Source organism: Buceros rhinoceros, unplaced genomic scaffold, assembly GCF_000710305.1.
Source record: "Buceros rhinoceros silvestris isolate BGI_N320 unplaced genomic scaffold, ASM71030v1 scaffold17911, whole genome shotgun sequence".
NCBI lineage: Eukaryota > Metazoa > Chordata > Aves > Bucerotiformes > Bucerotidae > Buceros > Buceros rhinoceros.
In genome coordinates, this window is record NW_010395029.1 from 34409 (window position 1) to 50578 (window position 16170).

Below are 16170 nucleotides of genomic sequence, written 5' to 3' on the forward strand. Positions count from 1 at the left end.
TATAGCCTTCTCTTCAGAAGAAAAGGAGAAGCACTTTAACAAGAAATTATGTGACACTTGCAACTCTATTCCACTGCACTGTCCACATATCACACAGAAGAGATGGACAAAAAACACGTCAAAAGCCAAGCTTACGATGTGGCTCCACCATCATCATTGCCTCCTTCTCCGACATAACCAGCTGGCAGAACTGGTCCCCAACATTGGCCAGGATATATTTGGAAGTTTCCAGATCGATCCCCTCTGCAGGGGAAGAAGAAGGAATCCATAGGCTCATGGCATCAGGGTCACTCTGTTGTGGGTTCAAGAAACCCTCTACTCGTAGAATACCTTTCCGAGTAAATACCAGCCTGCAGAAAACAGGATGGAGTAATTAAGAAGCTTTTTATTAGCTTATAATGCCATCTATGACAGAATATAAACCCAGAAACAGGGAAAAAAAGGCTTGAGCTAGAGTGCTACACTACAGCCAGTACAATTATTATGCAAATCCAAATAACACAGAGAATAAGGTACACAAAGGCAATGGCTGCAAAACCCACCAGAACGAATCCCCAAGGTTCCAGTAAGCGTTGGTGGGAAATTCCACATGCAATAAATTGCTACAGCTTGGTAAGTCACATTTCTCTATACTATTAATAGAAAGTGATGACAAAATTCAATTTATTTGAGCTGCTGCTCGACACTGCTTGTAAAATTCTGCGCAGTTCTCACTCTATTTTAACTCAGGAGAAAATTCACAGCTTTTGGCAAACCAATGTTTCAGTTCTGCATGGGCCACCAGCACCAGGCAACTGTTCAAACAGCTCATATCACAAGACATACAAAAATCCTTATCGTGCCTATTCCGCTTGCCACTGCCCTCCACAGAGACAAGTCACAACTGTTTTATCAGTCGCTGTTGGCCCTCCTCGTCTTTGTATGATAAAACATGTAACAACATAAGTTACAAAACCCTGAATGTCTCCTGCCGACATTAAAGGTAACTCTTTTTTGAGGAAAACCAATCCTGTCTTTAACCTCAAAGCTGGATTAATATTTAACAAGTTCAGGAACAGAAGCAGCTATAATCCTTGCTGGATTACTGGCACATAGTAAAAATTCACTTCAACCTTTATATGCCAGAAAGTGAAGAAACATCTTTTTGGAAAAAGATGCACAGCACTTGTTAGAATAGGCAGTTAAGGAAGATGAAGAGGAACATGACAGGTCAAAGAGCTAGAAGAAGCGTATGCAACACAGAGAGAAACCATAGGCAGTGTTCTAGTCCTAAGAATCAGTCCTGTACTCAGCAAAAACTAGTCAAACATTAGCCTCATGCTGGCAACATTTAGGTACTTGTTGACTGAAGGAAAATTTTATCTCTGCTCTGAACTCCTTATGAAAAAGGGAGAGAACAGTTATTGCATACTGATGTCTATCCAGCAGTAACACTCTATCCAATAAAGCAAATCCAATCTTTTAAGGCTGGACCTGGAGGCTCAATTAGTATCATACAGCTGTAACTTCCAACAGCAGCTCTGCCCACCCCAGTAAGGGAATACCAATCGGGTGAGGCAGGGAAATAAAAGACACCCCAAATCTCCATTATCGTACCTAAGCGCATTACGCAAGTAAAATTAATTACTTGGTGCTTGAACGTGATCCAAGCTCTACGCATAGAGTATGTATAAAGGAAGGAAGAATTTGAGCACCTCCGGAAATGGAAGAAGCGACATGCCACAGTTGAGTCATCTTGCTCTTGCTCCTTAAATTTGCGGTACCGCTCCAGACGGCACTCCCGGCATTTGTGCAGATGTGGAGCTACATTGATGCAAGAGCCATCCTGGAGAAAAGGCTCACCTGACTGCTTCAGCTTCCTCACCTTACTCATATCTTTCAGCACAGACTGGCCAACTGCATGAGGTAAAGCAGAAGTAAAAATCCATTGGTTAACTGCAACGGTGAAAGGATACTGGCCCCAATAACTATTTTCAGAGATCTGTATGCTCACACCCGTGCAAAACCAATGAGACTGCTCACGTCTGCAGCATACCACACCTTTGTCCTGGCAAATATATGCTTAAACATTTCTCACAATGAACATAATTTACATACAAGAGGCATTAAGCTTTAGCCTTGTAAATACCCTGGCTGCTGCCTACCGAGTATAAACACAGTTTACACCTGCGCTTAGTTCACACAGTTCATCACACAGAGATATCCCAGTGTCCCACCTCCTTGTGCTCCCAAGACACCCTGCATTCAAGTCATCACCTTTTAAGGGAGCTGTGCGAGGCCGGCCCTTTGGGGCTTGCTTCCCTTTTCCTTTCCCCAGCAGCAATTCAGCATTGCGCTCTGCATTGGGGCCCAGCTTTGCCATCAAGTGGTCTGGGATTCCCTTCATACAAGCCTTGGCCTGCAACTGGTCTTCAGAGTCACTCAAATCTGACAAGTCACTATTTGTACTAGAGTCTGAGTCCTGTTTGGATGTCAAGCTTCGCTCATCTAGAGAGAACCTTTTCACAGCTTCAAAAGGGGCTTTGTTCTCCTGTAGAAACTCTGCCTGTGAAGAGAAAAAGCCAGGTGCATGTCTGCCAAACACATTAGAAAAAGTTTTCAGAAGAGGATTGTCCTGCTGCCCAGGCCCAACAGCTGGTTTTTCTTCTGTTGGGCTGGAGGAAAGTGTGGGCATTTCAATAGGTTGTGTCAAGTTGCTGGTTGGCGAGCTGGAACGGCCATTCCCTACAGTGGAAGGGCTCTGAACACCAGTAGCAACTGTTGAACCAGGAGTACTGGAGATCATCTTTGAGGAGTCAGTTGTTATAAACAAGGTTTTCTTCTTAGCTAGAGAAGAGTCTGTAGAGGTGAGTGATTCTGGCCAGCCAGAAGTGGCCTTATGACCCACAGGTGTAGAGGGAGTAGAAACCCCTGCCTGAGATGAAGATGCAAAGCCACTGAAAGGACTAAGTTCTGCTTTCTCAGCAAATGCCAGGAAAGGGTTTGAGGGTTCCTCTCTTGAGAGCTTTGGGGGCTGTAAAAATAGGTTTTCATGACTATCTGGGGGACGAGTATTCAAGAGACTTCGGGAAAACGCTGGAGTAAGGGTAGGCATAGATTCCACAGGCAGCTTCCGCTCCACAGAGCTGCCAGACTGGGTTCCTGGTTTAGTGTCCGTTGAAAGGATTTTACCTTTACAGATCCCAGCACCCACACTCTCTGTACATTGCTTGAATGAGTCCCGACTAGAGCCATCTTCAGTCAAGGTCTCTGAAATCACTGTGAAGTAGTTACTAGAAGGTAAATTTTGGGACATGCATTGAAAAAACAAGTTCTTGGACAGATCAGAATCTTTCTGAGCCTCTTGTCCACTACTACAGCCAAAAGGAAATCCAGAAGGCTTGCTTTCTGGAGTTACCACTCCATTTGATTGGCTCCTTCCACCCCCAAACACCAAGGACTGGGAAGCGCTTGGAAGAGAGACTCCAAATCCAGTAGAAGCCAAAAGTGAATTTCGGGAATTCTGAAACAAAATTAAAAAGCATTAGCCTATTAAAGGATTCTCATTTTGATTCAGCAATACTTCGGTTCATCTAATTATACAACTAGCATTCTACTTATCTACCTGTAATAGAAACTTTCAGCAGAATTACTGAAGAAACAATGAAGAAACTTCTTTAAAGATTCTGCTAGACTAATTCTCCTACCTACGAGCTATCGAAACTAATGAGCCAATGGTGACTGCTACATACTACAGACACAGGGAGAAAATGACCACTTAACATCCTATCATGCTTTAGAACAAAAGTGAGACAAGACAAGGTGAAGTAATTCATAGAAAAGCAATTTATTTCAACTGCTGAATTTATTTCAAATCAGCAAGAAGGGAACCTTAATTGAAACTGCTTTTCAATCATCTCCCATCTGTCATCCTCCCCCAAGATCATCCTGGTAAGCTTCTCCTACTTAACCCTTGAAATAATTAACTTAGTTTGCACAGTTAATTAAACAAAGAAAGCCCTCTAGCAGTTAGTGAACAAGCTGTTCCTGGTCACAGCAAGCCACACCTGCTTACAGTTAGATGTTTAAGGCATGATGCCTTCCAGGGCATTACTCAGTAGAGGTAAGGGCTTAATTTTTATTATCTCCAACTACTGAAAAGTTTTCTGACTTGCAGATTTCTACTAATAGTGATATGGAATATTAACTTGCTCTCTCTCAATTCATACTTATTCAGATTTTCCAGTTCTCACAGTCCTACCGTAACTGATTATATTCTGTGACTAACTCAGATTCCTCTGAGTTTCCACTTAGAAATCTGCTCATGAGGAATACTCGTGACTAATGCACTTCTAGTCCAAGGCCATATTAAATACAACCACATTCTCCTGGTCACTAGTGTCACAGCACACCCACTATACTGCAAACTAACGTTTAGCTTGTTCCATTTTCAGCCTCCAGCTATAATGACTTCAGTAACGTATTCACATTCCCATGACAATTCTTTCAGGTATTAGAATTTCAGATTTTTTTTTAGAGCCAAAGTAATTTTCACAGACTGAGTTCTAACAGTTTTAAGAAGCATACGAATAGGAATACAGACCCAGCTCAAGTAGGCTGGACATCAAATCACACTATGATAAAGTGAACAGGCTGTAGCAGTAACACAGGTGAACTACGTACAGCACTCTTACTGATTTATGTCAGTTTTTCTCCCTCACAGAAAATACAGTTTGAAGTGGACTACTGGTCTACCTGCAAATTCTGAACTCAGGTTTGGGGTTGGGGTGAGAGCTCTCCAGGAGAGCTGGAACCAAATTTTCTCAGTATAATTAGAGTTCTTGTTTATAACCACCGATAAGTGGTTAAGGAAGAGTTTCTTAAATTTTGCTGTACTTACTGAGGTCGGGTTTTGGTTTTGTTCTTACAGGCCTTCGATTCAGAAGTGTTCTGTTTTGTTTTTAAAAGGGTTTCCCTTCTACTTTCTTCCTTTTCCCCTTGAAATCAAAGACATAACTAAAAGGTCTTTAAGTTGCTTCCAGACTGAACGCTTTATTAAAATTTATTCTAAAGGTACCTACCTCAAATGTTTTAATTATTTCTTTGCTTTCAGCCCTAGATAGTATACGGTATGACAGGCTCATTTTTCTACTATCGAGATATCTTAGCTGTAACAGACAGGTTGAGCATCTATAAAAGGTCCTTTAATTGTAGCCTCATTGCTTTTCTGGTTTTGAGGCTTTTTAAAAGTAACTTAAAAAGTTTAACTCCGTGCACATTCTCCTGCCTATTTGTTTATATAAAGACTAAAGACATTAAGTAGCTTATCGTCAATATGACACAACAAAACTAATTATATTAAGTACAGTGCTTAAAGTAACTGTAAGGCTGCAGTTCTCAGATTAAGGCTGAATAAAGGTCAGAGTGCTAAAAAGTTGTTTCCTGAAACTCCTCCAACCATCTTAATTTTGAATTCATTCCTATCAGATCAGATAACAGAAAGATTTCCTTTGGGAAGGGATTCATTAGAGCAAAAGCAGTTCTCAATTTCATGGATACACTTTGTAACAGGAATATGCTACAGAGCATCTGATGCAAATATCTATGTCTTCCTTGAATATGCCGGATCATGAGCTACTCACCTCTCCCTGGGCTTGTGGTCGGCCTGCTTTCAGTTTCTCCTGTCCAGTAACAGCTGGCAAACTGGTATCAGAGATTCTCACAGTTGTTGGTGTCAAAGCAGCTGTAGTAACTGCAGCTGCAGAAGTCACCGTGCCTTGGCCAACCTGTTCCAGTGATTTTCCCACCTCTTTACATCCTGATCCGACTAGTAACCCCTGTCCAGTCCCAGAGGAAAATGGAGTGAAGGATAATGGTGTGTCACCACCAACCGGCTCATCTTGGACTACCAGCGTTCGGCCATTCTCTTTGGTGTAAGTGGCAAAGCGAATATTGCGATTAATCTGAGGAATGAATGAAGGCAACTGTTTGGCCCTTGGATCGAGTCCTGTTTCGCTATTGGAGCCTCCTTTCCAAGGACTTCTGCTTGCCTCACCTCCTTCACTACCATTGCTATCCACCTCACCCCTCTCCTTTAGTTTCTTTGTTGCAGGATCGCACCCAGAATCTGAAGCATTTTTCCTCCTCCGTCCATCCTTTCCCTCCAGACTTTCTTTCTTCTTTTTCCCCTTAGATGATTTAGCTGCTTTTAGTCCCCCTCCCTGTAATAGACAAAACCATGCGATCACTACACAGAACAATCACAGGATCTGTTCAAAGAACACTTTTCTGTTAGAACAGAATACATTACCCTGTTCTTAAGCTCAGGAACATTTCATCAGAGACATCCAAGGGAATATACTATGCGAAGACAGAACACAAGCCTAAGTGCAGCCTTGTCTGTTCTGTACTAGAATGGGATCTTCACAGTAAGACTTCTGGGTGAGTTGCTTTGCTGTAGCATGTACCATATCACGGCAGATTTTGCGGAAATGCGGCACAGGGCCACATTTCAACGTAATTCTTGCTAGTGTATGGCAATTATCTGCACAGTAATTTTTGCTATAAGCCTAATCCCCACAATTCTTTTAAAGGCCACACTTTCTGTCCACAACCCAAAGGCTACAATATTTAACTACAGGAGATACAGCTTGTCCTTTAGCCCAAGGTAAAAAATACAGGTGCAAATGTTATCATGGAACCTCTCAACTGAAGCAATGAAATGCTACAAGCATACAAGCCTGCTTCAGAGAAGCCAGATGGTAATTTTTAGAAATGCCTAAAAAGGTCTGTGTAGAAGCACAGAGTGATTCCACTACAAAAAGGCAGCAGGCACAGAGGCATTATAACTAACAAAAAAGGAGCAAGGCCACCATGTTTATCGACACACATCTGAAGACCCATGCTGAACTTAGTAAAACAGGCCTGAACAAAGAGAGGATTGTTTAAAAAAGTTATGACCATCTCTCAAAGTGGAAAAGAAAATTTCCACTTCTGACTACATTATCAAAACCCCACAGTAAACACAGCATCAGTTTTCAGTTGTTTCCACATTTTTCACACTGTATATACAAGACCTGGATTGTTGTAGTACCTCACTTGGAGAAGTGTTATCCATCACCACATGAATCAGTCGAGGATCCACCGACCGTATTTCACCACTCTGATTTTTATAGAGATTGGCATTGAAGAGGTAAGAGGGAAAAAAAAAAAGGAGGTTAGTTTTTAATTCAGAGTATATATTATGAACATAAGAGACTTTAAACACAGGGTTACTCTGCAGCCCCTCTCCCATTTGCCTCTTCTTGCTGTTCTGCTTCCTTCGTAACACTACAGCCTTCTAGTTTACCTTTGATCCTTTTGCTCCTTTGCTATTTCAGAAAGTTTCAGATTTGATTCCTACCACTGTCTCCTTGTGTATTTGTTTTATTGAGCATCTCCAGAGGCACTCATTCCAAACACAGCTGCTCTTAAATTGATTTGGTATTGTTCTAGCCTTCTGCATATTCACCCTGCTAGATGTAGAAAAGACGACTACTGGAAGGAAGGACGTAATTTACACTAACTATCCTCATCAGCGCCTCCTCAAAAGGAGCAATAAATAATCAATCTCTTTAACTGTGCTTGGAGGTTACCTTCTTATTTCACAGCAGGCAGGCAGTAAGTCGGGTGCTTCCCAGCATGTACCTGCTGAAAGCGTATACCCCACAATTTCAACGCCTCTCCAAAGTACTATACGAATTTACCACACATAGCGTAGTTTTCCTATGCACCAGCAATATATCTAGTAGTCAGAGCGCAGGATTACTCCATGTGTACACAGGACTCACTGGACATGTTCAGTGCATTCATTCTGAACACGTATTTTACTGCACATGAAAAAGAACACTTTTCTGTTATGGGAGTGGGGGGCATTGGAGGGGACACAAAAAACCAAGAGTGCTGCTGCTGTTGCTACAGTAATTTACACACAGCATCACAGACCTGCTCCTAGCTGCTCCTGAAGAAGAAAGCCATTAAGAGCAGGCTGCTGTTAAGACTTGACGGCCTGTCAGACTACACAGAACCATATAATACAAACCAGGTATCTTTACCAGTGCACAGATTTTCTGTGCAGTTTACACCACTTACAAGGTTTATTGATAGCAACAGGGCAAAAATAAACAGTCGAAGCTAAAATACATCAATCGGTTTTGTTTAGATTAAGACTTCATCTTCTATGCTACACTTAGTTCAAACCACTTGTGCAGCCTGTCAGACAGAAGCTGAGAGAGGTCACAGGAAGACCACAGCATAACAGACCCAGAAGGTAGTTCTCTGTACACCAGCAAGCTCTCCCATCCAAAAAGTCACTTCCAATATTCTTTCACACAGCACGCATTTCCAAAGAAATTCTAATAGCTTATTTTACAGAAGTGGGCTGTGTATCATCGTTTGTTGTGGAAAGCCACCACAATAGAAAAAAAAAAAAATCTGTGAATCACAACATGGACAACTACTCATCTTCTAAAGCAAATAACAAAGAACCAAAAGTACAAGTTTTGCTGAAGCTGTCACACTCTGCAAGGTATTGAGGAATGGTATTTTAGGAACACCGAAGCAGTGCTTCATATTTTTACCTCAGTCACTGACACCTCCATAAGACGAGTTATTGGGTCTTGATGGCTCACAATACCACAGAGCCAGCTATTTTCATCCTCTGGTTGGTAAACCTTAACTCTTTGGCCTTGGACACTGTAACGACCTGGAAAAGAAGTACTTTGAGTACATTTTCCAGACAAGCTTTTTGTCATACTAGTTAAGTCATACAACAAAAAAAGGGTTCTGTGCACATAATTAGGGCTTGAAGTGTCATCTTTCAAGTGGAAAGAAATGAAAACACTAGGGCTTCTACTGCAAATCCTGCGTAAACCAAGCATTTTGTTGCAAGAAATCAATAACCCTCACTGCTGTAACTCAAAGCTATTGTAAAGACAAAATCAATACAGTTACAAGGAAAAACAAAAAAGTGAAAGATCAAAATAAACTCACTCCCTGGACAAAAATCAAGCTGGTCAGGGGCTCCTTGCTAACTAAACTCTTTTGCTTTCTAACCTAGAGGTCAGTAATTATGAAGCATCATTCCAGTGGACAGTCACAGCATTCTGACTCAGACCAGATGCATCAAACCCCAGTATAAACTGCATGCAGTTCAGAATAGAAACATATTTGGAACTGTGGAAAATTTAATATAATTGCAAATACCCAACATCTCTAAACCAGTCTTAGTTCTTTGACATGGGTAATGGATGACCTACAGTAAGGTTTCCTCCGACCCTGCCCTCACTATCCACATCAGCATGTACAGTTTTCCTTCTACCATAAGTCCAGACAAAAAAAACCTGTTAATATCAGATCATCAAAATCCCCATGATCCAACAACCTGCTTCTGATACAAGCAGAATTAGGTGCTTCAGAAGGCCCCAAAGTGGTCAACTCTGAAGCTACTTGCTCATGTAAGAAGTACTGACCTTGTGGCATTTTTCTCAATAAATATTTTATTTAACCAAAAGGCACCAAATCCCCTTTAAGAATTACATAGTCCTTCAAATATAATACAGTGGCCTACCTCTGTGGCAACCGGACCCATGAACCCAAACTCTGGATAGAAAATCGTTTAAGCACTTGAACTGGAGGACTTATCTGACAACATACCTGCAATCAGGCCTAACTCTAATACCTTAACTGTCATCTGGATTGTGTATTGACTCCATGCTGAGCAACCACGGCCACACAACTCATGCACTGATTTTCAGAATGCCAAAATTTGAATTTGTCATAACAAATTTTTTTTTAAGATCGACAACTACAGAGTAACTCCACTTCTAAATCTGCATAATTACAGAACAGAACCACAGAACAGGACCAAAACTTTAAAAATTCAAACCTAAAACTTAAGGGAAGTTGTAAATACGTGAATGTTATCAATAATATGTTGTCCTACTTTAACTATATTTTCAGTGATCATTCCCTGCAGGTATTTACGGTTGTATCTCAGCAACCGCTTACCTGTATCAGTGACAAAACAATGCTTCCTTGTAAAGGAAATTGTTACAAAACAATGCTGGTTTGGAAGGTCAATTTTCTGTAACTAACAGATACTATTATTATTCACCTTCACAAATCCCAGTATAGTCTTAACTGTTCCACAACAAAGAAACTGAGATAGAAAAACACCGGCTCACCTCTACTAAATATCTCCTGAAGCTTCTGGTCACTGATCAACGCATTGACAGATTCTCTTAGCGAAGGCTGTTCCTGCAGAATCTGATTTTGACTCTCTGTTCCCATCTGCCAACAACAATGTTAAACATAAAAGTGTAGTCTTTAAGATAACAGAATTGTTAATTTTTAAAGGACAGCTCTTCTTGGACTGCTCTCACAGACTGACAAACCGAAAGACAGTAAAATTTAAGACTAACATTTCTGAACATGCCAGGAGGGAAAAAAAAAGGACAAGCCATGCAAAGGTGTTGCAAAATTTCCATTGAAATTATGAGCTATGCGATGCTTTTCAAATGCAGATGGAGGTTAGTGTAAGCACCTGGAAAAGCAGGGAAACAAACTCAAATACATGACGGGGTGGTGAAAGGAGGAAGTGTAACAATGAAAAAATATATTAATCTGACAAGCACAGCACAAAGTTCAATTTGCACTTTAACTGAACACAGTTCAAATACCTGAAACAAACGTAATCCACTGGCATCAGACAGGAAACGTAAATGTCTGTCCAGAAGAAACTCCACTGGGACCACAGAGCCTAAACCCAGTTTATCTACTAGAGGAGTGAAGGTCTGTGACGAACAAAAAAACCCCAAAGGTTATAAAAATTACCGAGCACAAATACAGGCCAACAATTGTTTTTCACATGCTATTTAAGTATTACAAAGAATAAAAAGTTTAATTTTTCAACTTGCACCACCTAGTGCCTGAGTTTTAATGCAAATTATTACTCACGTCTAAGCCAATAATTCTTGCAAGTGTGGCACCTTACAAGAAGGAATTACAGAAACTTGGCTCTGCTTCTTCATTGGAACTTAAAGCAGAACTGAAAACACCTTTTTGTGGTATTCGTTTTTTCGTGGGTAAGCACCTTCTGATGCTCAAGTTAAAAAAAAGCTTTGGTTACTGGTTCAAATTATCATACATATTGCAGTTAATAGCTTCCTGAGCATTTTTATTCCCATGCAGAAGTCAGGCGTAAGTAATTTATAGGCATATTATGAAAAGGGAGCTTTTCTTGCTAGTGTTTTGTACAAAATTGGAGTTCGTAACAGGTGTACTACTGATAGTAAAACTGTGGGACAAATCACTAAAAACACCTAGCAGGATCAGAGTGATAACCTGCTGATGGAAGTTATCCGCCATTGGAGTCTTTGAAATGTGTTATCTGTCTTACGCTCACACTTGGATGGTTTTAACATGCAAGTATTCATGACATTTTTCCTTTAATAGCTCCCACCAAGTTTGTTCACACTCCATTCTCAGCATGGATACAAAATTTAGTTTTACATAAGCTGGGAAAATATTTCCTAAAAGCGAACAGGACTACAAGAGACAATGGAAGATGAATACACATTCTTAAGTGATACAGCTCAAAAAAATAAAAAACAAAACCAACATCACGATCTGCCTCCCAAAAATATCACCCACTTTGTAATGCTAAGTAGTAGGCTTCCCAGAATTGTGTACATTGCATACACATGCGCTCTGGTGCTTTGGCTAACTCCAGTCTGTATTCCCATGCAGTTATTTGTGGTGGCCTCTAGTATTCAGCGAAAGTTTGAATGCTCACTTGGCTGTCCACAGCACAGGGAAGGAAACATTTTTTCAGCAGCAAGCCTACAGATGTAGCTTGAGTTACAATGAAAATTATCTGGGATCTTAGTGGACCCATATTTGCTTCCAGCAGTCCTCTAACAGGTTCTGACACAATTAATTACACAATCTGTGTGTGGACTGTAGTAACACCCCCAGATCGCTCATATATCAAGATATTTGGGAATCATCTGAAAAAAAAAAATCAATCATGTATAAACACGGTTTCTCAGATGAAATTAAACTGGAGTTCGCTCTTGGAGACAAGATGGAAATACACTGAAAGGAGAACTGCACCAACAGATAAAACACTATATACAGAACGTCTGCTGTAAAGGCCTGGTTTGCTTCTGCCTTAAGACAACTATCCTCAGAGAAGGATGCAGTGCTGGACTTGTTGCTTTGAGACCAAGTGTCCATTTAAAACACTAAATTCAGATTCTAGCAAGGCACAAGGTCCTTGACTAGGAAAAGTATTTCACTGTGCCCATGTACAACACGTAGTATTAAAAACCAGAGAGCACGATCCCAAGCAGTTCAGAGACTGCAGGAGGAGAAAAGAAACAAAAGCATGGCAAAATAATAAACACTAGCATGAAAACAAGGGTAGGATTCTCACATACAGTGATCTTTCCTCTTCAGAAGTAAGGAATGCTCTTCACTACATACCACTCATCAGGATATTTGTGGAATGAGTATATACTAGCTCAAACATATTGGCTTTGGTCTCAATTGTCACGACATGTAACTGCCACATAAACAAGAATATGGATAATCACTTTAAGAAACAGGAGAAAAAAATTGCATGTCATGTTAGTTAATGCTGACGCCGCCACTGAAGTAAAATTTTTTGTTTAGATTAGGACTGACCACTTACGGCTTATAGGTCAGGCACTGCCCACAGTCTGTTCTCTTCCCCAAAAGCACCTTCAGGAATACCTCTTAAAATGACGCAGCAACCTTTACCATACAGAGCTCTAGAGAGTCCACAGTAAGACCAAAAGGCTTATTCTCACAATTCAGAAAAGCCTAACATGCTCAAAGTTCTACAACAGAGGAAAAAGATCTTCTCAGATATGTACCACATTTCTTCAGAGACCCACTGGTAAACAGTATCTCATTTTTGTGAGGTAATGGCTTTCAATTTCTGGGGCAGGAACTGGGAAGCACACTGCCTCACAGATGCCTTTCTAAAGGCACTACAATTCCCAGTTAACTGCTCTCCTATTTACCATTAAAAAAAAAAAAAACAACCCCACAATTTTTCTTTCCTGCAAAATGATGCCCTACAATTCCCAGTTAACTGCTCTCCTATTTACCATTAAAAAAAAAAAAATCAACCCAGCAATTTTCGTTACCTGCAAAATGATGCCCTGTACGATATCCAAGCCTTGTGTTTCACAGTAGAGTTGATGCAAATCTCTGAGGATAAGAGAGCTTTTGGTCAAACACTCACCAGTGCAGGCCACTGTGCCAGTGAGACTCGAGTCCCCTGAAGCATAACTGGATCATTTCGAGGTGCCCAAACCAATGATCCTTCCAGCAACAGCACTATGACTTCTTCAGCATGGACTTTTACCCAGGCGTGTTGCTTCCAGTTACAGCCATCGAACTCCACAAAGATCTGATTAAACAAAAAGTCAGAAGGCATTTCAGCTCTTTTCAGAAACCAAATAGAAGAAAACAGAGTCCTACAATCCCTATAGACAAGCAGATGGCAGCTTTAATCAGAAAAATCAGTTTAAGTATGGTAATGATAACACTGAGAACATCACATCTACATAGCTATCGAACATTACAGAAGCAAGAGGAATCCAACTCACAGCAATTACTAACCTACGAAAAGCTGTTTATCCCCACAGGCACATCACTGGCTCCAGATGCCGCATCTCCCCATAGAAAAGTAAAGATGTGAAAATTGCTCATCCCAAAAATACAGCTGATGACCCAATGCAAGCCTCTTTTACATTGGGACTTTTTAGAGAATTTTGACACTTACTCGGCACTTCCCAGACAGCCTGTATCTGTATGGTTAACAGACATTCACAGAATTAAATCCTTCAGCCACGAAGTTTGTGTTTGTGAAATCCACTCTAAATCGTAAGTTCTGTGTTGCCTTGTACATTATTAAACTCCCTGAACCAAAAGCAAATATTTTGGATGGCATGAGATGAACCACAAATACTTACCATTTTTTCCATTACCTTATTTACAAGTGTGGCAATATAAACTACACTCCAATTTTAAATCACTACTCTGAGATATTATCCTCTTTTTTCCTCTGCCACAAAGGACAAATGTTAAAGCCATAGGAAAGTACATGGCAAGAAAGCTAAGAACAGGAATGCGGGTTACAAGTCTCATTCCACATCCTAACAATTAGGGCTATCAAATGTTAAAACAGTCAGTCTCCTTACAATCTTTCATCTATAGAACTTAGATACTACACAAATATAATCAAATGTGTCAGATTAACAGCAAGAAATTCCTAATCAGTTAAGAAACACCTTAAGCCGGGCAGTCAAAACAGAGTTTTGTAAGAATTTCAAGATGACTGGGGGTAACAGGGCACTAACCACAGAGAGACAGCTCACTGCTTTACCAGCAATCCTTGTTAAAAGAGGTATTAGAAACTGCTCACAGGCTCCTCTTCCCCCAGCATCAAAAGCTCAAACTCCAAGGGGACAGGGAGAGAATACGAAGCAACTCTCCTTAATAATTCTTGATCTCCATTACTGCTTAAGACTAAGCTGCCCTGCAAAGAATGAAGGCTGGAACTTCAAGATACCCTTCCTTCAATTCAGCAAATTTCAGCAATATAGTGGAAATTGGACTGAACATATTTTCTCTTTCAGTGGGCCTGTACCTTTCTTAGTAATTGTATTTGTGCTACTTTGACAGCAGCATGTGACATAAAGAGAGGACTGTCACACAAGAATAACAAAATGGAATTATTTGTTTATATGTACAGTATTAGAGGTATTTGTCTTGTTATGATCTCTTTCCATAAAAGTTTCTGACTGAAGGTTGTCAAAAAGAACTACTAGAATACTGCTGACTTTGGAATATATGCCTTTTTGCAAGATATTTAAGAATTTGATGAAAAGGGGAGATTTTCTAAGTAACTACACAGACAAGACCTCTCACTAGCATGTCCCCTTAAACTAGTTGCCAGGGATCACTAAAGACAGACAAATTCTATCTTAACAAGCAATAGCGAGCAGCTTACCTCTCTGTCCCAAATAAATAAGGATATCTATTAGGTTTATTTTTAATTTATTAATTCGCACAAGACTTAAACATGTCAGTTTACCTTATGACGCACATAAAGTAAGACTATAAGAAAATTTCTTCCAGTCTTAACCAATAAGACACCTCATATTTCTATAAATCATTATAAAGCGAAGTGGAACAGCTGTACTTTTAGCTGCAAATTTAACACATTACTTTAAAATGCTTTAAAAAAACCTCAAACCACAAGAAATACTGTGATGAACTTCAAGATACGTGTTCCACTTTTGTTTAAGAGGATCACTAAATACTCTGTAAAATACCATGTACCCATCATAGACAATGCACCAGCAATACCACCCGTAACATCCTAGCAAATGTTGCAGCAGGACCCCTTTCAATCCTCTACCAAAGGTCTTGGCAGTCTGGAGAGGTCCTCACTGACTGGATGGTAGTCAGCATTATTCCAGTTTACAAGAAGCGCATGAGGAAAGACCCAGGAACCTAGAGACCTCAGCACCTGGAAAAATTATGAAAATCACACAGGGTGCTACTGGAAGACATTTAAAGGCCAATGCAATCATCAGGCACAGTCAACACGGGTTCACAAGGGGGTTCAAAAGTTCTGCTTTCTTCAATCTCCTTCTGCAACAAGATCACCCATCCAGTGGATAAAAAGGACAGCGGTGCATGCTGTTTTTCTGGACTGTAGTAAGGCTTTAGATACTGTCCCTCACTGCATCCTTCTGGACAAGCTAAAGGTATGCTGGGTGAAGAATCAGCTGGATGGCAGGGCTCAAAGGCTTGTAGTGAACGGGGCTACACCCAGCTGGCGACCAGTCACCAGCGGTGTTCCTCAGGGCTCAACGCTAGGGCCAGCGCTGTTCAACATTTTTATAAGTGATCTGGGTGCTGGAGTTGAAAGCACCATTAGCAAGTTTGCTGATGGTACCAAACAGGCAGGTGCTACTGACTCTCTCAAGGGACAAGAGGCCTTGCAAAGGGATCTAGGTAGACTGGAGCACTGGGCAATCCTCAGCAGCTGAAAAGTAAGAAGAACAAATGCTGCATTCTGCACCAGAGGCAGAGCAATGCCAGACACAA

The 16170-nt window shown here is 40.7% G+C and overlaps 1 protein-coding gene across 1 annotated transcript in view; it reads right to left on the reverse strand.

Moving 5' to 3' along the window:
• KDM3B (lysine (K)-specific demethylase 3B) overlaps positions 1-13453 on the reverse strand; it is a 42833-nt gene extending 29380 nt beyond the window's left edge. Inside the window, exons 1-9 of the mRNA XM_010145425.1 lie at positions 13292-13453; positions 10698-10811; positions 10203-10308; positions 8598-8722; positions 7073-7141; positions 5622-6200; positions 2257-3502; positions 1695-1896; positions 136-350 (exon numbers count right to left, since the gene is read on the reverse strand). Coding sequence (XP_010143727.1) covers positions 136-350; positions 1695-1896; positions 2257-3502; positions 5622-6200; positions 7073-7141; positions 8598-8722; positions 10203-10308; positions 10698-10811; positions 13292-13336 — 2701 coding nt within the window. The 5' untranslated portion in view covers positions 13337-13453. The remainder of the gene's footprint in view (positions 1-135; positions 351-1694; positions 1897-2256; positions 3503-5621; positions 6201-7072; positions 7142-8597; positions 8723-10202; positions 10309-10697; positions 10812-13291) is intronic.
• Between the last annotated feature and the right edge of the window lie 2717 nt (positions 13454-16170).